The sequence below is a fragment of the Equus asinus genome, chromosome 2 (genome assembly GCF_041296235.1).
Source record: "Equus asinus isolate D_3611 breed Donkey chromosome 2, EquAss-T2T_v2, whole genome shotgun sequence".
Classification (NCBI taxonomy): Eukaryota; Metazoa; Chordata; class Mammalia; order Perissodactyla; family Equidae; genus Equus; species Equus asinus.
In genome coordinates, this window is record NC_091791.1 from 147,488,805 (window position 1) to 147,510,860 (window position 22,056).

The 22,056-nt window shown below is 36.0% G+C and overlaps 2 protein-coding genes across 12 annotated transcripts in view; one reads left to right on the top strand and one right to left on the bottom strand.

The window, feature by feature from the left end:
* DTWD1 (DTW domain containing 1) overlaps nt 1-6,377 on the bottom strand; it is a 32,852-nt gene extending 26,475 nt beyond the window's left edge. The window contains exons 1-2 of one of the 3 annotated variants that reach the window (XM_070501876.1): nt 6,239-6,377; nt 2,293-2,612 (exon numbers count right to left, since the gene is read on the bottom strand). In XM_070501876.1, the coding sequence (XP_070357977.1) occupies nt 2,293-2,583 (291 nt within the window). In that variant the 5' untranslated portion in view covers nt 2,584-2,612; nt 6,239-6,377. Of the gene's footprint in view, nt 1-2,292; nt 2,613-5,978 lie in introns of all 3 variants that reach the window. The other 2 variants (XM_014852757.3, XM_044764924.2) reach the window with 2 other exon arrangements.
* FAM227B (family with sequence similarity 227 member B) overlaps nt 6,292-22,056 on the top strand; it is a 199,777-nt gene continuing 184,012 nt past the window's right edge. For 3 of the 9 annotated variants that reach the window (XM_070501802.1, XM_070501821.1, XM_070501816.1), the window contains exons 1-3: nt 6,292-6,430; nt 16,838-16,963; nt 18,975-19,028. In XM_070501802.1, the coding sequence (XP_070357903.1) occupies nt 16,916-16,963; nt 18,975-19,028 (102 nt within the window). In that variant the 5' untranslated portion in view covers nt 6,292-6,430; nt 16,838-16,915. Of the gene's footprint in view, nt 6,431-6,486; nt 6,662-16,837; nt 16,964-18,974; nt 19,029-22,056 lie in introns of those variants that run through there. The other 6 variants (XM_014852727.3, XM_070501811.1, XM_070501841.1 and 3 more) reach the window with 3 other exon arrangements.

Genomic DNA, 22,056 nt, shown 5'->3' on the forward strand with positions numbered 1-22,056 from the left:
CCTAAAATTTCCAATACTATGAAACAAAAGCACAGACACAGATAAAATCATGGAAATATATGTTTGTGTTCTAGTTCACACATTTTGAAGAAAGATTCTTCTTAAATAACAACAGGGTACAGAGTTAACACCAGCAGTGTTGACCAGCCGCAGTTCAAGCTGAGGCGATTTGTTTTCACACACATAAAGAACATCAATCTGTTCTCTAACACCTATGTTTCCTATAAGAGATTTACCACAAAACTGTCTGCCCAAATGCGACAAAACACCATTAACAAGGAGCCCTAAATTTTTCCCCGTATGATTCTCAACTTTCCAAAGGGAGCCTTGTAAATTCGAGAACTCTAATAAAGATGACACTTTCTTCTACCTTATGGTTTCTTTTTTTCCTCATTTTTTTCTCTTTTTTTTTTTTTTGAGGAAGATTAGCCCTGAGTTAACTGCTGCCCATCCTCCTCTTTTTTCTGAGGAAGACTGGCCCTGAGCTAACATCCATGCCCATCTTCCTCTATTTTATATGTGGGACGCCTGCCACAGCATGGCTTGCCAAGCGGTGCCATGTCCACACCCGGGATCCGAACTGGCAAACCCCAGGTCGCTGAAGCAGAACGTGCGAACTTAGCTGCTGTGCCACTAGGCCAGCGCCTACCTTACGGTTTCTTTCTCCCCTTTTAGAAAAAACCCAAGAGCACCTTTTACCTTTGCTTATGCATTTTTCATGGTATTAAAAAAAATCATATTCTGCATGAAAAGATAGATATTTATGAATTTATTCTCTAGACTAAAATTTAAAGCTTGGGAGGTACTTACTCATTATGTAGTCATCTTCCCTTCCCAAGCAAGCTATCTATGCTGAATGATTTGTTAAAATAAAAATAAAGTAGAAATTAGAAACTTTGTAGAGTTTTTATTACTACTAAAATATATTGACATATAAAATTTTATATATAGCCATTAAAATACAAACACTTCAGAAAACTCCGCACAGTCCAGTAGGCCATGTAGAGTTGACCAAACACTTGGCATAGTGTTTTGAGTCAATTCTATTAAATAGGGGAGATTAGACCACTGATTTGGAAAATAATCCTCTATTACTAAATTTTTATCAAAATATTAGCCCTGTCCATATATTTTTGACTTTTATTATTCTGATCTACAATCCTTTTTGAACACATTTTAAAATAAAACTTTTAATGGGATACTTTCTTTATGTGGCTTTGATATAAATAGAAGATAGAATAATTCTGCATATTCTTCAAAAACTATACTTTGAAATGTAACATTCTTATAAGATAATGGGAAACTTAAAAAGTATTATTATCCCCAAGCTCTAGGTTTTTCTGAGGTAACTACGAAGCTTATATTAGATTCCACGCTCCCTTATTCTTGCTAGTAAACTTTCCATTAGCCTGTTAAGTGTGATTTTAGACCCACGAAGAGACTTGCCAAGACGACAAATAGGCTAAAGTAACATTCAAGTAACAAAATATGAGTGTTAAAGTATTTTTCTTACTTAAAATTAAAGGAACCTTAAAATCACCACATTAAATATTTCAAATATAGTTACAATTTATTTTCTTCCTGGCAAGTTCTGAGTCCATGTATAGCGTTTAGTCTCTCTCAAGTACTAATAGGCAGCAGTTGGATTTTATACATTATTCGATTTACTCCTAAAGTTCACGTCAGTGCCAGACATATAAGTTAACAAATATATAATAAATTCTTCTTTGATTATGCAGAAATGTTGGTCTATGGACCTTTTACTACACAAGAATAGTATTGGTAAGCAATAAAAAGTAAAAGGTAAGCAATCATTTCAAATTAATATTTAAGATCACTACAATTATAATATAACCCAATGAATAGGTCTTAGTCTTTTAAATTTTAGTTTAGTTTAGTTTTAGTCAGTGACATCTGTTCCATCTCCACGTATAGGATGGGGCTAAAAAGCCCATTCTACAAAAGCCAAAGAAAATCAATCCTAGTTCCGTTGGGATGTTTCCTCAAAGGACAGCCTGAGGACCCGAGGTAGTCTTCAACGCTCCCTCAGGTAGTCTATAAACTTGTTTCTTGTAGTATTTGCGTTAATGCCACATTTTTTGTGTCTCTTTTTCCAGAGACAAGAAAAACAAATAGGTTTAGCAGTCCGTAGGATTAAATTCTCTATTGATATAATTCATTTTCCTAACGATGGTATTTATCAAGCTTATCAATTATATTAGAGCAGGCCTATATAAGACGTCTTTTTCAAATCTGTTCTTCTTCTTTCAAACAATTAAATCTCTTACCAACCTTCACAAGTGGCATCTGTTCAAGAGGCACGTTTTCAACCGGGACGTAACATGTATAACAGTAGAACATTCTGGAACCACCACATTTGAGACATTTGGATCTCCCACTTCGTTGAGCTTTTTGAAGAACTTCTTGAGAAGCTAAGCATAAGTTCTGCAGAGGATCTTCTGAAGATCTGGAAGCAGTTTGTGGCTGCTGTATTTCCACAAATTTTGAACTATTTTCTTCCCTTTCTTTGAGAAATATAGGTGGATTGAGAGACATTTTTTCATTCAAACCAAAATTTAACATCTATTTCTAAAACACATATCATAGGTGCACTGGAAAAAAGAAAAGCGGGAGGGCAAAATAAAAACAGAAGATATTTTACTCTCTCAACCAAGAAAATCACTCAATTTATTTCACAGCTAGGTGCTGATTTTAGTATTTATTAACAAATGTTAAGTTTTTAAAACCAATAAATTAGCATGCCTTAAAATATAAAATTAAAAAGCAACAGACTCAAAACAATAAGTTACCCTTTTGGACCATTCCCTGCATAAAAATAGAAAGGTGCTCTCTTAGAAAAATTATTTCAAACATAAAGTTTAGGTACCAACAATCCATTTTTCAGTAACTCTTTCATTCTATGGATAGCAATTTTATTTTATATTAGGAATGTAATGGTTTAATGTTAGTATCAGACAGGAATGTATTCGACCTTGTAGGTTCCGATTTTGAATTAATGATACATGACATCAAATCTCAACCTTAACTCTAGTAAAAATACCAGGTTCCAGTGAAATTAGTATAATTTAGTTGGATATGTTCTAAAAGATATATTTCTCTCCAACTTAAATTAAAACACACACAAGATATATAACTCAACAGCCATTAAAATGAGAGGCATCTACTACCAATCATAACTTGTAAAATATCCCAAAAAGTGAAATATATGCCCAGAAAAATTAAATCCTGATCTTATACATTTAAAAACTTTACAAAGTAACATTAATATCCACTCACTTTAAGAAGTCATACTGTTTTTTGAAAATATACACTATGCAAGTTCTTTAGTACTAGAGGTAAAAAAGTAAAATAACATTCCCACTTAAAACATTTTCTTCAGAGAAGGACAATGGCTGCCAAAATTGCTATTCAACTACTCTGTAAGCACAATATCTTTTAAGGGAGAAAAGAAACAGGGGCCCTTTTGACTTGATATGCATTCCAAAGCCATAAAATGATTCTCTCATTATAAAGCCTTATGGCATCATGGTTTGTAACCATGAGCCTCCAGACACTCTGAGTACAAACACCGACAGGAAACTTTCTGCGGTCTCCCAGATAGAAAGTGAAGAAAAAGTCCAGTAGAACATAAAATACGACATGATTTACTAACAAGAAGTTAGTGGCACTAATTTGATTACTCATCAGGAGCTTTTTATAGACTACAAATCCCAAGGAGCTTGAGGCCCAAATAAAGAGATGCAAAGAAAAAAGATGCTGGTCATGGAAGCAAAAGTAAAATATATTTGCCACATTTACCCAAGGGGGAAACCAAAATCAAATAAATATTTTTGATGTGTACTGATTAGGCACAGGTTTAAATCTTGGGTTGCTCAGAGAAAGTGATATTGGAGAATGATGGTCCCATCCCTTCTTCCTGGCTCACAAATGGAAAACATCTACTTCTGACCTTCATTCCAAATCACCTCCCTAAAAATGGCTTCTATCTTTGTGAACATGTTCTCAATGACTAGGAGTGAAGGATATTAAGCTACCACTTTTTCTTGAGTCTCAGATCCTTTTAAGATCGCAAGAGAGTGCTGGACCTTCTCTCTAGAAAATGCATATACAGACACAATATTTTGTATACGAATTTATTCTAAAGACAGAAGCAATCTTAAAATTCTGAGAAGAGCTCCTACAAGTCTCCAGAAATGAGAGTTAAATCTTCTACAACAGGTCAACTGTCACAAGCGAATAAAGGTCTCTCCTGCACTTGGAAGCTAATTAAGTGTCACCTAAATCCTCTCGGTTTGGGTTTGTTCTGGTGTCATCCGGGGTTCTTACAGAAAAACATTTTCAGGCTATAACAGTCTTGAGGTATCCAGATCATGAGGGTCATCCTAAAAAAGAAATTGGACTGGACTAATTGAACCTGATTCCATTTGCCTGGGTATTCCAGTAGCCATTTATGGGTTTGCATGTACCACCAAAGGGCCCAGGCATAGTGGGGAAGCATGCAGTTGCTGCAGATGTCATGAAAGTCAACAGGGTGGCCAGACATTCAATGGAAAACTACTTGTGAGTCTTTCTAGGGCCTGCAGTTGTAGTTCTACGAGGCTCTCTTCAAAAACCTCTGAAACCATAGGAGCAGGGCCTCTCTCCTGACCTACCCAACAGCCGGCCTCAAAGGTGTACAAATCATTTGCTGCAAACGTGATGATTCAAACTTTCAAAACATACTCGTTATCATCAAACATGTGCAAGGAAATACAAGTGGAGTTTGTGGGGATGACTCAGAAAACATAAAGAGACTTTATTCCTATGGAACTAATAAATATTGTTACCTTGACCGTACACCCATCATTCTGCAACTTAGGTTGAAAACAAATTAATTTTCTACCCTCTTTTACCCTAAAACTAATAACTCACCAAGATGTATCAGTTCTACCTTGCACATAATCCTCTAATTTTAGTCTCAAAGTCAGCTCTCTAGATGGTCTACGGCAATCTCTCACACCTCTTTACCTCCGTGCACTTATTGCTTCCACTTGTTTAACACGGAAAAATATACTTTAACTCAGAGTTAACTTTTAGTGAAGGGAATGCTCCGAGCAGACAGTCAACTCTGCAAGGGCAGAAATCTTTATTGATTTCACCTATCTCCGTGTGTTAAGCAGCAGGAGGAATTCAACAAACACTTAACTAAATCAAAACCATTCTGGAAAAAACAGTATCCAGTGTGCATCTCGCTACTGCAGCACCCAACAAACTACCTTTATGGGCCTTCTGCAGCCTGGCACAAGGGGCAGCCTGGCAGATTTTTTTTTTTTTTTTTGCAAAACAATAATGGAAAAGGTTCCTAGCTACAAGTTAACTCACCTCCCAGTGGAACATGATATAAAACTCCCCTATCCTGTACTGTGGGCCAGTTCAGTTCTGGATAAAATCCACTTTAATTTTTTTTATTCTTAGAGTATTTTTAAGAACCTGGTCACATAATGGGTACAGGTCCAACATCCTTTTATTTTCAAATCCGTGGTACCACCTTTTTCCTACAGGACTGAGGGCCCCTGCCACACCACCCGCCATGTGGCAGGCAGACTGTCTGGCCTTAGTTTTTCATGCTGCACTGGGGTTCAGACAGAAGTAATCCTTAAATGTTGTGGTTCTAAGTCAAGCAGCGACTTTATCAGCCAACTCCTCAGAACTGGCACCTTAAAGTGTTAACATACTTCCTGACTCTCCTACACTCCCAAGAAATAATTCAGACAGAAGGAACAGACTCCTTTGCTTATTATGTAACCATAATCTTAGTATTTTAGATACCCTGCTTGGCATACTATGTCTGTACTGAGCTGCTCCTTCTGTGATAACCAGTCCAGCCCAAAAACCACTCCAAACGCTAAAAGATAAAGATTAGGGTTCCAAGGGGACTAACTTTGCCCAGGACAACCTTTCCTTGGGGCGGAACGCACCGAAAATAATTGTTAGGGAAAAAAAAATATTTTTGAAGAAAAATTCGAAAGCCTTTTCCCCAAGGGCCCACAAGATCCTAAGAATGCGAGCGCCCGCGCAGGGACCAGCGTCCCGCTCACAGGCGACACAGGCTCACACGCGACCTCCGCTGGGGCCCGGCCGAGGAGCGTCACTGCGCGCAGCCGCACCGCTCGGGCCGGGCCCCGGGTCCCCACACAGGCGCGGGGACAGGCCCGGGGGATCGGAGTGGGACTCAGACCTGCACCGCCCGCGGGTCCTCGCACAGCTCCACGCGTCCGCCGCTCCGCCCGAGCCCGAGCCCGAGGCGCGCGCCCGGCCGTGGACGCGCACGGACGCGGCGGAGCGCTTTCCGGAAGACACCGGAGGGCGGAGCCCGGCCGTTGCTAGGGCCGTTGCTAGGGCCGGGCGCCGCGCAGGCCTCGCGGCAAAGGTAACGGCTGGGAGGACGGCAGGGGAGGGTCCGACGGGAAGTACCGCCCCAGCCTCTCTCGCCTCCTGCGCGGTCACCCTTCTCCTGAGTGAGGCGGTCCCGGAGCGGGGCGGGCGTCGCGGGCCCGGGCCTCGCAGCCCGCCAGCCCTACGCTGAGCTGCCTCCTGCGCCTGGCTCGGCCCGCAGCCGTGGAACGAGTTTCTAGAGCTGTACTCCCCAGGTGTAGTTGCAGTGAGTTTTGAAAAATGCGGATCCGACAGAACACTTTTCCATTTTACCAATTCCTAAAGTGGTGTAGTCGTGAGAACTTGGTTCTGTTACTTTTTTATGGCTATGTCAAGATTGGTATTTCGTGCGCTGCCTGGTAATAAGCGTGTAGGAAAAGTGTGTCTTGATGATTTGATTTGCTTAAGAACTACACACGCACGAAGAGTTGGGATTACTTTGTGCTCTTTTCCAGTTTGAAGTTAAGCACAATACGTGGATAGGTTGTTGAATCATTTTTCTTTCCCCACCCCAAAGAAAACCCAAACTTAAGGAGTGGATGTTAACAATTGCGAGATTTAGAAACACGATGACCAGATATTGAGCAATGTATTTACTGAATACTATGAATTTAGCAAGTGAAAGATGAAGGACAGAACCTTGCCCTGAAGGAGCATGTGATATCAAGTTAAGCATAGGCGGTACAGAAAATACAACTAATAAAGTGTAGGAATTTCAAAAGCGCTCAGAATGGTCAGTGAAGGTTTATTGGTTGGACTTGCGTAAAGGCCTTGCGGAATGACTATGGTTTAGAGCAGTGTTTTTCAAGAGGATTGTGTGGGACTCATTGGTGGAGGCCTCATTTGTAAGCAAGGAAATCTATTTAGTCAAAACTACACTTAAAAAAAAAAAAGGATAGTGTGGAAATATCAGTGCATGGCACTTGATAAACTTCATTGCTTTATAGAGTTTTAAATTATATATATGCATGTGTGTGTGCAGTAGGTCATGTTTACAAAATGTGCTTCTTATTGTGTGTTTCTCTAAAACGTTTGAAAGCCACTGCGTTAGGGGGAAAGGTCAACTTTCTGGGTAGGAGAGGTGGCAATAAGTGTCCAAGACAAGAATAATTCACACCTTTTTCTTAACTACACAAATGATACTATTTATTTATTGGAGGGAGTATTGGGTTACTATTGCTATGTAATAAATTACTCCAAATATAGTGGCTTAAAACGACTGTTTTATTATATTCATGAATTGTGTTCCATAGGGCACAGAGAGACAGCTTTTCTCTGATAACTCAGCGGGGAAGACTGTGAATGCTAGCAGAGTTCCTATTTGTGACCCCTCCATGTGACCTGGGCTTCCTCACACTATGGTGGCAAGGTGATCAGACTCCTTAGTTTAGGCCCAGTACCCCAAAGTCAAGTGTTGCATTGAACAAGGCAGAAACTACATGTCCTGTCTGACCCAGCCTCAAAAAGTAACACAGTGTCACTTCTCTCTCGTTCTTTGGGTTATAAGTGAGTCACAAGTCCTGTTCAGATTTTAGGATACGGGACATGGATGCCACTTCTCAAAAGACTGTCAAAGAATTTATGGCCATATAAAAAAAAAACCAACACAGTGAATTTAACGGCTGTCACAGACAACCCCAAAATTTCAGTGGTTTAGTACAAGAAATTTTTGTTTCTCACAAAAAATCCATTGTGGATATTACTAGTCAGATGAAATGTTAGACTCAAGAATGTGGATTTCTTTTTATTTTTACTGGTTCTGCTGTCTCCTGGGACTTGGGATCCACAGCTTCTCTGACAGGAAAGAAAGCATAGTGAATCACACAAAAAGTTTTAGAGGTTAGCCCTAAATATGGCATATATCACTGTGCCCACATTCCACTGGCCAGAATTTAGTCCCAAGGCCCCCACTTTAACTGCAAGGGAGCCTGGGAAATGTAGAGAAACATGCATATATTGGTGAACAGGTTTTTAACCAAAGTCCTGTGGTTCCCAAACCCCCCACTGTGTTCTCAATTCTTCTCTCAAAAGGAGAATTCAGGTCTTTTCAATATTTCTTCTGTTGTTTATTCCATATGTCAAAATAGTTGTACTGCAATTTCTTGATTTTTCAATTCCAGAGATTATCCATTGACTTTCCGCTGTGAAAGTCAATGATAAAGCTCATTTATAACATCACCTCCAAGTGTGTGAACATTCCTTCTCTCCCTACCCCCACACACTTTTCTTATCCTCTCATCTCTCAATGGAGTAATATCATAGTTTTTGTTTAAATCAGCATTTTAAAATATCATTCAATTTGAGCCATATATGATCATGTTAACTTTTAATACAACCTTACTTTGCTTTGTCTTAATAATTGCCATATTTTTGTGTACTTATTAGTAATCTGTCCCCAAACACTCTGCCAAAGTGATAAAGCATCACAATCATATACATCAATTAATCTAGCAGATTATTTTTTTTCCTTCCAGATATTCCTTCTAGAGTGTTACAACCTCTAGTTCACTCAGTGTTGGTTGCTTTTACCAATCCAACACTGCTCTCCTGTGTTGGATCCCTTGTTTCCTTTTTCTTTGTTTAATCCTTTGTTTTTATGAAACGTATCTTCTAGAACCTTCCTGAGAAAAGGTAAATGGGAGTGTGGGAGATAGCATACTGACCCCCTCCCCCCCAAAGATGTCTACATCCTAATCTCCAGATCCTATGAATTTGTTTCTTATGTGGCAAAAGGAACCTGCGTATGTGATTAAGTTAAGGACCTTGAGATGGGGAGATTACCCTGGATTATCTGGGTGGGCTCACATAATCACAAGTGTCTTTGTAAGAGGGAGACAAGGTCAGAGAGGGAAGATGCTACGCTACCTTTGGGGTTGGAGGAAGGAGCTAAGGAGTAAAGGCATGTAGGTGACTCCTAGAAGCTGGGAAAGGCAAGGAAACAGATTTTCTTCTAGAGTCTCCAGAAGGACCATCGCCCTCCAGACCCATTTCAGACTTTTGACCTCCAGATCTGTGAGATAGTAAAGTTGTGTTGTTTTAAGCAACTAAGTTTGTGATAATTTGTTATAGAAGCAATGTGAAACTAATACGTAGGGGATAATGCAAAGAGAAATGGTTAATTTTTTGCTACCTTGCTGATCTGAAAAATGTCATACACTTAATGGTTTGTCTATATTTAAATTTCTAGGCTGAAAGTCGTTTTCTTGGAATAATCCTCTAAATTCTTACCTTTTTTCCTCTCATTTTTTTTGTATTTTGACATTTTTCTTCTAGTTTCCAGAAGATTTCTTCAGCAGTTTTTCCCCCTACAAACTTGTTGTTGAATATTTAATTCATACCATTATATTTGTACTTTACTTTTTAAATTCTCTATTACCTTATGATATGCTGTTTTGGTTTCAGGGATGTGTTATCTTATATCTCTCTAAGACTCTTAAAGACATTTTAAAAGTTTCCTTCTGTTCCCCATATTGTCTGAATCCTCTCGAATCTTATTTTCGGTTATTTGGATTTCTTTTTTTTGGTTATCTTCTTAAAAATTTTATAGTTATTCCTTAAATATCTAGTAATCCTTGGATTTCTGTTCATACTGGAGAATGAGCATTAAAATGGTGGTAAAAAGTTCAGTGTGTCTCAACAAGGATTGCCAAGCAAACAGCTATATAATAGGGTCAGATTTTTTATTGGGAGATCCTCAAACATCTATAGAAGAAAAGGGACAAATGAACATAAGAGCAGAAATCAATGAAGCTGAAAACAAATGTGCAACTGGAAGAAAGCAATGAGGCCAAAACTGGTTCGTTGAAAAGATTAATAAAATTGATAAGCCCTTAGACAGACTGACCAAGAAAAAAGAGAAAACTCAGAGTACAAATATTAGGAATGAAAACGGAAACATCCTACAGATAGTAAAAATAATAAGGGGATATTAAGAACAAATATTTATGTCAAAGTACTTGACATTTTTTATTTTTCCTTGAAAAACACGGATTACAGAACTATGCAGAGAAAAAAAAACTACCAGAAATCTGTATGGGGTCCCCTTGAGTCTTTGGCCAAACATTGTGCACATGCATAGGATGAAATCTCATAAAGCTAACCAAAGAATAATTATCAGAGGGCTTTAAAGTTGAACAATTCATGGAAATATCGTAAGGCCGGGAGATGTTCAAGTTCTAACCTAGAGCTGAGATACATAGTGGAAAACACAGGGAATTCGTTAGAGAAACCACAGGGACACAGCATAGGAATAGGGCTAAATTTGTTTGAGAGACAAAGTTCCTCTAAATGCATTAACAAACTTTAAAAATCTCCCTCGAAAGGCGCATGCTGAATACAAATAGCTGCCTGCCAAAACAAATTTCAACACTCTTTAAAGGAAGGCAACAAAATCTGGACATTCAACAAAATAACATTTTCAATGTCAAGTAATAAATGAAATAATTATCAAACATGTTAAGAAGCAGGAAAATGTCAGTAAGATCTAGCAGGAAAGAAAAATCCACAGAAGTAGAACCCAAAATGACAAAGATGATGGAAATGGCAGAAAGGGAGTTTCAAGAAGCTAATATAAATATGTGCAAGAATTTAAATGAAAATATGAAAATAATGAGAAGGGAAATAGAAGATTAGAAAAAGCAAAAAAGAATCAAATGTGGCTTTTGGAGCTGGAAAAAAAAAATACAATGTCTGAAATGAAAACTTCACTGGATGCACTTAACAGCATTAATTATCTAAACTGAAGCACAGGGAGAAAATATGGTTGGAAAAAAGAAACAGTCTCAGTGACCTGTGGGACCGTCTCAAGCTATCTAACATGGATGCAATTGGAGTCCCAGAAGGAAGGATGGGGCAGAAGAAAAATCATTTGAATAAATAATGATGGATAATTATGCAAATTAGATGAAAGCTATAAATTAGCAGATTTAGAAATTCAGCAAACTCAGATATAAGAAAGGAAGAACGAGGGGAGAAGGGAGGGAGAGGGGCAGTAACCCCATTGACTGCTGGAAACCATGATAAAGAGAATATTTTAGAAGCACCTAGAGAAAAAGACACATTACATGTGAGAAAACAAAGATAAAATGAGTTAGAACATGTTCCCTCCTCCTTTATTGTCTGCAAGAGCATGTGTAAGATTGGTGTGATTTCTTCCTTAAAACTTTGATAAAATTTACCAGTGAAGCCATTTGGATCTGGAGTTTTCTCTTTGAGATTTTTCATTACAAATTCAGTTTCTTTAATTGTCATATGATATTTGCCTTTGGTAGCTACCTAAGAAAAATTAAAATATATCCACAGACTTGTATGCAATTTTCATAGCAGCTTTTTTTCCGTAATTGCTCAAGTCTTACAACAAACCAAATGTATTTATACACACACACACACACACACACTCAAAATGGAATACTACTCAGCAATAATATGCAATGAATTGATACATGTATGATCTTGGATGACTCTCAATAATTTTATGTTGAGGGACTGGCCCAGTGGCATAATGGTTAAGTTTGTGTGCTCCACTTCAGTGACCCGGAGTTCACCAGTTTGGATTCCCAGCATGGACCTACACACCACTCATCAAGCCATGCTGTGGTGGTGTCCCATATATAAGACGGAGTAAGAGTGGCACATGTTAGCTTGGGGCCAATCTTCCTCAAGCAAAAAGAGAGGAGGATTGGCAACAGATATTAGCTCAGGGCCAATCTTCCTCACCAAAAACAAAAAACAAACCTATACAGTAAGGACAAAAAACATCAAATACCCAGGGTAATGAAAGATTGTCCAAGATCTCTATACAGAAAACTAACAACACCAAAAGAAATTGATCTAAAAGGTCTAAATAAATGGAGAAATATACTATTTTCATGAATTCAAAGATTTAGTATAAAGATGTTAGTTACTCAAATTGATCTATGTATGTCCTCTAATCCCAATCAAAATTCCAGTAGGTTTTTGCAGAATTGGACTATCTGATTTCTAAACTTAAATAGGAATGTAAAAGGATAAAAATAATGATTATCAACTCAAAGAGGAAAGCAAATATGGAGTTTATAACCTATAACATAATAACATCTATTATAAAGTACAGTAATTGAAACTGTGTGATTTTGTTAAAAGGACAGAAAATTAGACCAAAGGAACAGACCTGAGTGTCTAGAAATAGACCTATGTCCCTACATCTGTAGTCACTTGAATTTATGACTGGGTGGCACTGAAATGCAGCAGGAAATAGTCTTTTAAACTAATTGGTTCTGGAGCAACTGGAAATCCAAATAAAAGAAAAAACCCTCGATTTATTACCTTACCTAAAGCACAAAAATTATTGAAGATAGATCATAGACTTAAATGTGAGAGTAAAGAAGTATGACATGTAGAAGGTAAAATAGAACACCATCTTTTTTAGTTTGGGGTAGGTAAAAATGTCTTAAATAAAATAAAAATGCATAAATAAAAGGACTTCACTAAAATTAAAAGCACCGTAATGAAAAAGATATTAAAATAATGCACACTATTTTGTCCTGACAAAGATTTACATCATATATACAGAGAGAGAGAATTCTGCAAATCAATTATAGAAATACCAACACCTTAATAAAAAGTAAGCAAAAGGCTTGAACGTTTAATTCACAAAAGAAGATACCCAAATTGCCAACAGGTATGTTGGCATCATTAATCCTTATGGAAATGCAAATTAAAATCACAACAAGATACCACTACATGCCCACCAGAACTGCTAAATTTAAAAGTATTGGCAATACTAAATATGCAACAGTACTAAATAACACCACATTCTTTAATAAGAATGTGGATTTACTGGAACTTTCATACACTTCTGATAAGAGTGAAAATAGGTACAACCACTTTGAAAAGCTGTTTGACAATATGCGCTAACGCTGACCCAGCAGTCCCACTCCTAGTTCTATGTCAGATATACCAAGACATTTACAAGAATGTTCATGTTATCTTGATTTGTATTGCACAAACAGAAAATGACTCAAATTTCCATCAAAAGTAGAAGGAATAAATAAATTCTGAGACGTGTTAGACAGTAGAATGTTACGTAGCAATGAAAAAACATTGACTACTACTTATATGAAACAACATGGATGTATCTTACAGACATAATATCAAGTGAAGGAAGCCAGAGAGGAAATGTACATATTGATTATTCCATTCAAATGAAGTTCAAGAATAGGCAAAACATCTAGAGTGGTAGAAGTCAGAATACTGTTTACATTTGGGAGGCAAATGACTGGAAAGGAGCAAGAGGTTCCTGTGGGTTACTGATAATGTTCTATAGCCTGATTTGCCCATTGGTTATATGGGTGTATAGATTTGTAAAAAAGTAATCAATCCATGTGTTTAAGATCTGTGCGATTTACTATATGTTTGTTTTACTTTGATAAAAAAGATTAAGAAACAAACAAATAAATAAATTGCACAGATGACTTGGCTAAAACAATAAGCCATAAATATAACTGATTATTCTGTTAATACTGGGACTATAAAGGAAAGCTAATTAAGGAGATTTTTTAAAAAGGACTCATAGTGATAGAATGGATATGGGAGATAATGAAGGAGAGGGAAAAGTCTTAAGAATTCAGACTTCAAACCTGGATGATTATGAAACCTCTGCCATTAAAAACAAGAACAAGATTTACAGAGTAAGGACTTGTTTCAAGGCATAATCATGAATGGTGTTTTGAAAATACTAAGTTTGAAGTGAAAAATACCTAAGTGTAAAATATTTATGCTCAAATCTTCTGTGAATCTTTAGAATAATGTGTCTTAAAAGTCATTATGAATAAAAATCAGTTTTAAATGAACAATTACATAGAATTTTTAAATTCATACATTAAAGATTGCTACAAATCTCACAGCTTTGAATCCCATTCAATACTGATATATTAAAGACATTATAAGATTATTATAACTGATTTTTTAATTCCTGGGATAAACCGCATGTGAACAGGACATATCCTTTTTATACCCAACTGGGCTCAAGTTGGTAGTAATGTTTTAAAGATTTTTGTGTCTGTGTTCTTGAGGGATATTTGGTCTATAATGTTTTTTCATAATATCCTTGTCAGATTTTACTATCAAAGTTATACTGACTTGGGATCTGGCCTGGTGGTGTAGTGGTTAAGTTCATGTGCTCCACTTCAGCAGCCCGGGCTTTGCTGATTCGGATCCTGGATGCAGACCTACACACTGCTCATTGAGCCATGCTGTGGCAGCATCCCACACAGAAGAACTAGAAGGACTTACAGCTAGGATATACAACTATGTACTGGGGCTTTGGGGAGAGGGAAAAAAAGGAAAATTAGCAACCAATGTTAGCTCAGGGCCAATCTTCCTCACCAAAAAAACCTACAAAAAACCCCCAAAACTTATACTGGCCTTATAAAATGATTTAGGAAGTGTTCCCTCCTCCTCTATTTCTGAAAGTTGCTATATCTTCTTTCAGTTTTGGTAATTGTTGCTTTTAAGGAAGTGTCCATTTCATTTGGGTTATCATCTTTGTTGACATCATTTTGAATTATATGCCCTTTAGTCATTTAATGTATGTAGGATGTCCATCACTATCACCTCCATCATTCCTGATATTAGTCATTTATATTTTTGTCTCATTTTCTTAAATTTACGTCTACTAAGGGTTTATGAATTTTTTCATCTTTTAAAAGACCAACTTTTGGTTTGTTGATTTCTCTGTTTTCATATTTTTATTTCATTGATTTCTACTCATATCTTTTTTATTCCTTTTTCTACTTAATTTTTGAAATCTTTTCATTTTTTTAGCTTCCTAAGTACTTTAAGTTGTAAACTTAAAACTTCCAAGGATAGCTTTAGCTATATCCCACAAATTTTGATCTGTTGTGCTTTTGTTATCTTTCATTATCATTCAGTTAGAAAACTTTTTTTATTGTGGTAACATTGGTTTATAACATTATATAAATTTCAGGTGGGCATCATTATATTTTGATTTCTGTGTAGATTGCATCCTAGTTATAATCCATCACCACACACATGTGCCTAATAACCCCTTTCACCCTCCTTATAATTTTTTATTATTTTCCTTATCATTTCTTCTTTGGGCCATATTTTATTTATAAATGGATTATTTAATGTTTAAGGATTTTCTAGGTATCTTTTTGTTACTGTTTTCTATTTTCTATTTTGGTCAGAGAACATATTCTAAATGATTTTAGTTATTTGAAATTTTGAGACTTGTCTTTTGGTACAGCAAATGTCCATCTTGGTGTATGTTCCGTGTTCCATTACTTAAAAAGATTTTGTATTCTGCAGCTGTGGGGTGTAGTTGTTCTGTAAATGTCAATTAGGTTAAGTTGCTTGATAATATTGTCAAATCTTTTATCTCCTTACTGATTTGTTTGTGTATCCCTGATTCATCAATTACTCAGAGAGGTGTGTTAAGATCTCCAACTATAATTGTGGTTTTGCCTATATTTTCCTTTAGGTTTATCAATTTCTGCTACATTTATTTTGAAGCTGTTTTGTTAGATAGAAACACATTTATCACTTGTTTGTCTTCTTAATGAATTGACCTTTTATCAACCTGAAATAACCTTATTTATGTCTGGTAATGCTCCTTGTCTTGAAGTCTACTTTGTATGATATTAATGTAGACATGCCAGTTTTCTTATGATTAGTGTTTGCATGGTTCTAAAGTTTCCATTTGTTTCTTTTTTAGAATTTCTGTTTCTCTTGAAATACCCCATCTCTTCATGCAGTGTAATCCAATCCATATTGTAAAATCTTTAGCATATTTTTAACAGTTGTTTTAAAGTCTGCATCTGCTAATTACAATAGCAGGATTCTCAGTGAATTGGTTTTTATTGACTGTGTTTTCTTTTGATTATGAGCCCCATTTTCCTTCTTCTTTGTATGTCTTGTAACTGTTTTATTGTGTGTTAGACATTCTGTAGAAAAAACTGTGGAGACTGAAGTTTAATTTAGTTTAGTTTTCAGAGAACACCAGCCTCTTTCCCTCCTTGGCGCTTAGAGTGAGAGGCTGATATTTTAGAATTCTCCTAAACGTGAGTTGAGCTTTCAAGTTGGAAGCAGCTTTAATTAATTCATCTGTGACTAACCCAACCTCCAACCTCCCTCTTCAAAGCTGCCTCTAATTTCTTGTCAATATGGAGATGGGACAAGTTTGAGCTGAAGTTTTAGATATTTTTGGTTCACCTTTGGAGTCAACTCTGTCAGGGCCCTGGAACCCCAGTTCTCTAAGAATCTGTTGGCCTCTATAAGTTCTCTATCTTTCCAGCCCCTCCTCCATTGCTGCTTTTTTGACAAAATTCAGAAGTGAGGTGTTGGGGCTGGGAACGGGATTGTTTGGCTGAGTCATTTGTCTTTGCATTTGGATGTCTTTCAGGCTCCAGTTTGGTCCCCGGTCGATGCTGACACCTAAGGCCCAGCTGATTTCTCTTCATCTCTGCGAAGTTACTGCACCATGGCAGGCCAACTGTTCTATCGGTGGATGCGCAGAACTCACCGCCGGGTAAGGAAGCTGCCACAGCTTTATGCTTACTTAGAAAGGGCATGTTTCTCTCTGGATTCCAGGTCTTCAAGGCTTCCAGGTAGGGCAGCTGCATGGAGTTGCAACCTGCGCAGTTGCCCAGGGCCTCGTGATTAGAAGGACCTGGTTTAATGGTCTGATGTTACCATCTCAAAAGTCTTAATAATTTTTGAACAAGGGACTCTGCATTGCCACAAATTGTGTAACCAGACCTGCTTACTGACATCCACCACTCTTTACGAACCCCATATAAAAGTAAAATTTTTATCTCGTCTAGATTTTTCTTGCTGTTACCATGGAAGCATAGGTGTTTTGCATCCTTCTACATCCTACCAAGAGCAGAAGTCTGTTTAATTTATGCCCCACCTCCTTTTAGCTTTCTCCCTAGAGAACTTTGGAATTTATATCAAAATTAGCTGAAACTTTCCTATGCAAGTTTCACTTCCTTAATTCATTTTTCTAATTCCCTTTAGTTGAAATGTGGTTATTCTTTTTAGTACTTTGTACTAGAAGTCATTTGACAGCTGTTACAAGAAAAAAAAGTGAACATTTAAATTATTTTAATTAGGCTCCTTTATATTCTGTGTATTTCAAAATACACTAATAGCTTCCTTCTAGCTAAACTGCTATACTCACTATCCCTGAAGATATTATATCATGAACATATCTTTTGTCTCTAACCATTCTGTGCACATCATCTTTCTCATTTCTTACCCTTCTCAATCTGACCAGGCCTAGAGTTCCTTGTTTTCCGTAAAATTTTCTTGACAGCTCTATACATCTTTGCTTCTGAACACTTATTTTTTATAATGATTATCACATGTTGTTTATTATTGTATTATCTGTCATATATTTACTTATATTCAACATATTTTAAAAAATATTAAGGGAATGAAATATCCTCTTCAACCTCAAATGTGTAGTCATTTTTATAAAACATGACCTTATTATTTTGTAATCTTGATCATTTTCTCTATTGATTTGAAGGATGTGTTTTAGTAAACTAAAATGTAATCTTTTCAGACACATTCTCATCAGACCGTTAGGGTATTGTATTACCTTTGTCTTTTTCTCACTGGTTTTTCCTTCTCTAGAAATGGTTTTATTATTTTTTAAATATCTACATACTTCTCTGACATTCATCTACTTATTTATTCATTAATTTATGCATACTGCAAGTACTTATTACGCACTGACCGTGAGCCAGTCACTGTATGAAATTTTGACAATTCAGCAGTGATTACACCATTGTTTCTGTCCTCATAGAGATATAAATTAGCTGTGTCTTACCATAGAGAATATTTTTTGGGGCCAAGGAAGGCTTCCCAAATTGACTCTTAATTTGGTGTTTGAAATAAGAGTTAAATAGGCCAAGAAGAGATTGGAGGGAGAGAGTTTGGGACAGGGGATTTTCTGAGCAGAAGGAAGAATGTGTACACAGTCTCTAAGGCAAGGAAGAGCAAGATGTGGTCTCAATTAAAATTAATTTGTCTAATGAAAGAATAAATTTTCAACTTACAAAGAAACTACTAATAAAAGTGGGATTATTACTTATTACACTGAAACATCCAAATATTTAAATTATTTTTACCATCTCGCTAGCATAGCCTTTTAAATACTTCATCAGCAAGAGGAGCATGTTATATTTTTGGCTCTGGATTTACAGTAAACACCATTCAACATATCCCAAAATATCTTGGAACTCTTATAGGAATTTGAAGTGAGAACATTCAGCAAGATTCATGGAGCTTTTCTCCAGGAGCAGTGTATAAGAAGGAAGCCTTTTACAGAACTTGGTTTGGAGACTCAGAATTTAAACATTGATCTTGGTACATTTTCAAAGTGCAGGGACTTTACAAAGTGAATATTTCACAGTATCTTATGGCTCTGAAAATTATGATGAGTCTAATATCATTATTTAAGTAAATTGCGTAAAAGCATCATAAACAATCTGAATTTATGTTAATGAGTGATACTGATTTTACTTCACTAGAAAATGGAAGAACCTCCAAAGAACATTGAAGAATTCTTAAAGATTCAAAATTGGGTGAGTAGAGCATCCTATTTTATGTGCCAATACATCTTTGAAAATGTATCAGTTATGGAAATGTGGAAGATTTAGGAAAAGACTTTAAGAATAGGAGTTCAAGAAATATGTTTCATTGTGGGAAATGTTTATAATTATCTCCTTTCAGTAGGCTTTATGTTGTAGCCATTCTCTCTTGTCAATATTCTATTTTGTTTTTCACTTTTAAAAAATTCTAGCCTTATCCTATCAGAAGAATTATATAGACATTTCTATATAAATTTGTTAATGTAAGATTTCTGTCTTATGTATTTACACCTTAAAGAATATCTGACAAGTATGCTTATTTACCTCATTTATCCATGCAGGACAGCTTAGACTCACAGGTAATTTGCAGAGGTGTTGCATCAATATTCCTTGATGGTTGAACCAGAGTGTAATATTCAAAATGTGTTTTTGCCTTGAAAACTCCAGTTTCCATTGTTATGTGTAACAACTGACTTCTGGAGTTATTGGGCTTGCCATGGGTTTTCCCTTTGATCTATGCACTTGTGAGTCTGAAGGTCAGGTGTGTTGTGTTTTGCACTGAGGAGTGTTAAGGGCAAGGATAAAGATGTTAGTATGGAAGACAGAGAGAAAAAGGAGGGTTTTTTTTAATGAGGTGTGTACATATTTTGAGAAGATTGGACTTTAAATAATTTGCACCTATTTATGCTTAAATATAAACAGAATTTGCTATGACTAAACTATTGACAATGGAATTTCAAAAATACTTGTTTTTAAACATCAATTTTCTGTTCTTATATTTGTTTAAATACTTTTAAAAAAATTTTTGAAAAGAATTGAATTCCCTTTAGGAGCAAATAGAGAACGAAAACATTCCTAGTTTACAAAAGTTTTTTTCAGTCACTTTGGCAAAGCCAAATACTTTGAACTACTTTTAGGACAAGTTTTTGCAACTTAAAAACTTGATTTAAATAATGATTGGAAATGTGCTGTAGCCTAATTACAATGTTTGAGGTCTTCTTTTAATGCCAAGGAGAAAGCATTATAGTTAAAATTAAGCCAAATTCAGCAAATAATTATGAAGACATTTGGACTATACCATCATATATGTTTGAGGACCCATGATTTCAGCTATTTCTAATTATTTTAAGTGGAAAATGCATAATCACTCTGTTTAAATTAAGAATAATACTAATAAGATCAACACAATAGGTCTATGCCAGCCCTTCATCAAAGATAGAATAAAATCAAAATCAAAGCCATGTCTTATAATGGTTTGTAAGTAGTGCCATACAAGATATACAAGGGACAGCATCTATATTGATAGTCTTCAATTTTTGTCAGATAGCATTTGGTAAAGCAACATGTCCAGTTGTACCATTTTGACATTTATGGATTTATCTGTAAATTTTTTCTTATTGCCTGGATTTCCCAACCAAATGCTTGTATTCTGTAGTTATTTTTCTTAAGGTTTGACTATGTCTATGCATTGTCAAACTATTGGATATTTGAAAACATCCAGGAAGAAAATGACCAGATATTTAATTTTTTGTTTGCTGGACAAAGCTTTTGTCTTATAAATAATGGTAAAAAAGTAATAACTTCCTCAAGTTCACTTAAGAAATATTTTTGAGCATCTACCATATGCCAGGCACATAAACAATTAGAATATATCAGTGAATAAAAACAGGCAAAGATCCCTGCCTTCGTGGAGCTGTCATTCTTTTAGAAATGAGGCAAATTATAAATAAACAAATGAACAAAATAGAAGAGAGATAAAAATATGTTCTAAAGGCTTATGGCTTCCTGGAAAGCCTATCTATTTAATTTTCTTCTAAAATATAAAAGCAAAGGTATGCATTCCATAGTAGTGTAATGGTTAAAAACAGAAGCTCTGGTGTCAGATTGCCTATGTTCAAATCCCAGCTCTGCCACTAACTAGCGTTAGAATAGTACCTGGAACCTACAAGTTAGCTATTAGTTTCTCATGTCCTGTGCTTTATCTTTTATTACATCATCTAAAGCCTTCTCATTTGGGCCAATTTCTACCATTTCTTTCTTTCTTTTGTAATTTTAATACTTTATACCTTCTACTCTTATCTTTCCCCTCTTCCTATCTCTGATATAGTTTTTTGTACCTTCTTACCTTCAATCATTTCCCTTCTTATTTCTCTATTGACCAATTCCTACATTCTCTTCCTGCTTCTCCCCCTTCACTCCCTCCTATTCTATTTCTATTTTTCTAAAAAAATCTTTATATTTTATTTTTATAATATCCTTTTGTTCCACTAGTCAAGTATCATTATCGATTTTCTTAGTTATCATATTTATTCATTCATTTAATAATCTTTATTCACTACTTACTATTTGCTGGGTATTGTTCTGGACACTGGAGATACAGCAATGAACAAAACAGAGGAAAATCCCTGCCGTCATAGAATTTACATCTCCCTCCTCCTCCTGCGCTATTTATCTATTCTGTCATAATGTTTTATCCTTTTTCAGTTCTTTTGGTACTGAAGAGTTTGTTCAAATTTCTTCCTTATCTATATATCACATTTGGCCTTCCCTGTTATTTATTTCTTATTCTATGTCTTTTTTTCCTGCTTTCATGTGACTTTTATCTGGTAGTACTTTAATTCATCTTCTCTTAGTACATTAGTGTCAATTTTTGTTAACAGGCCTGCTAGGCTTATAATCCAGACCTGGAGGATACTCAGATCCCCCTGTGATTTTTCTCAGAAGATCAAAGGTACTTTATGATAGAAATAATAATTACTTCAATCCCATTCTCTTTATTCAAGGAATAGCCTGTTTTATTTATTTGTTTATTTGTCCCTCCATCCATCCATTCATTTAAATCCCCCTTTATAATAAAGCTTAAGAGAAGAGAAGAATAGCTAATAGTTACTTCTTCCTCTAACCCTAATCATGCTTCTTATTTGTTACCTTTTGTTGGATACTTCAGCACTATCTTTCAGGCTTAGAACGTGGGTGAAGACCTAACCATATGTTCAGTAAATAAAACCTCTCTCCAAACTTC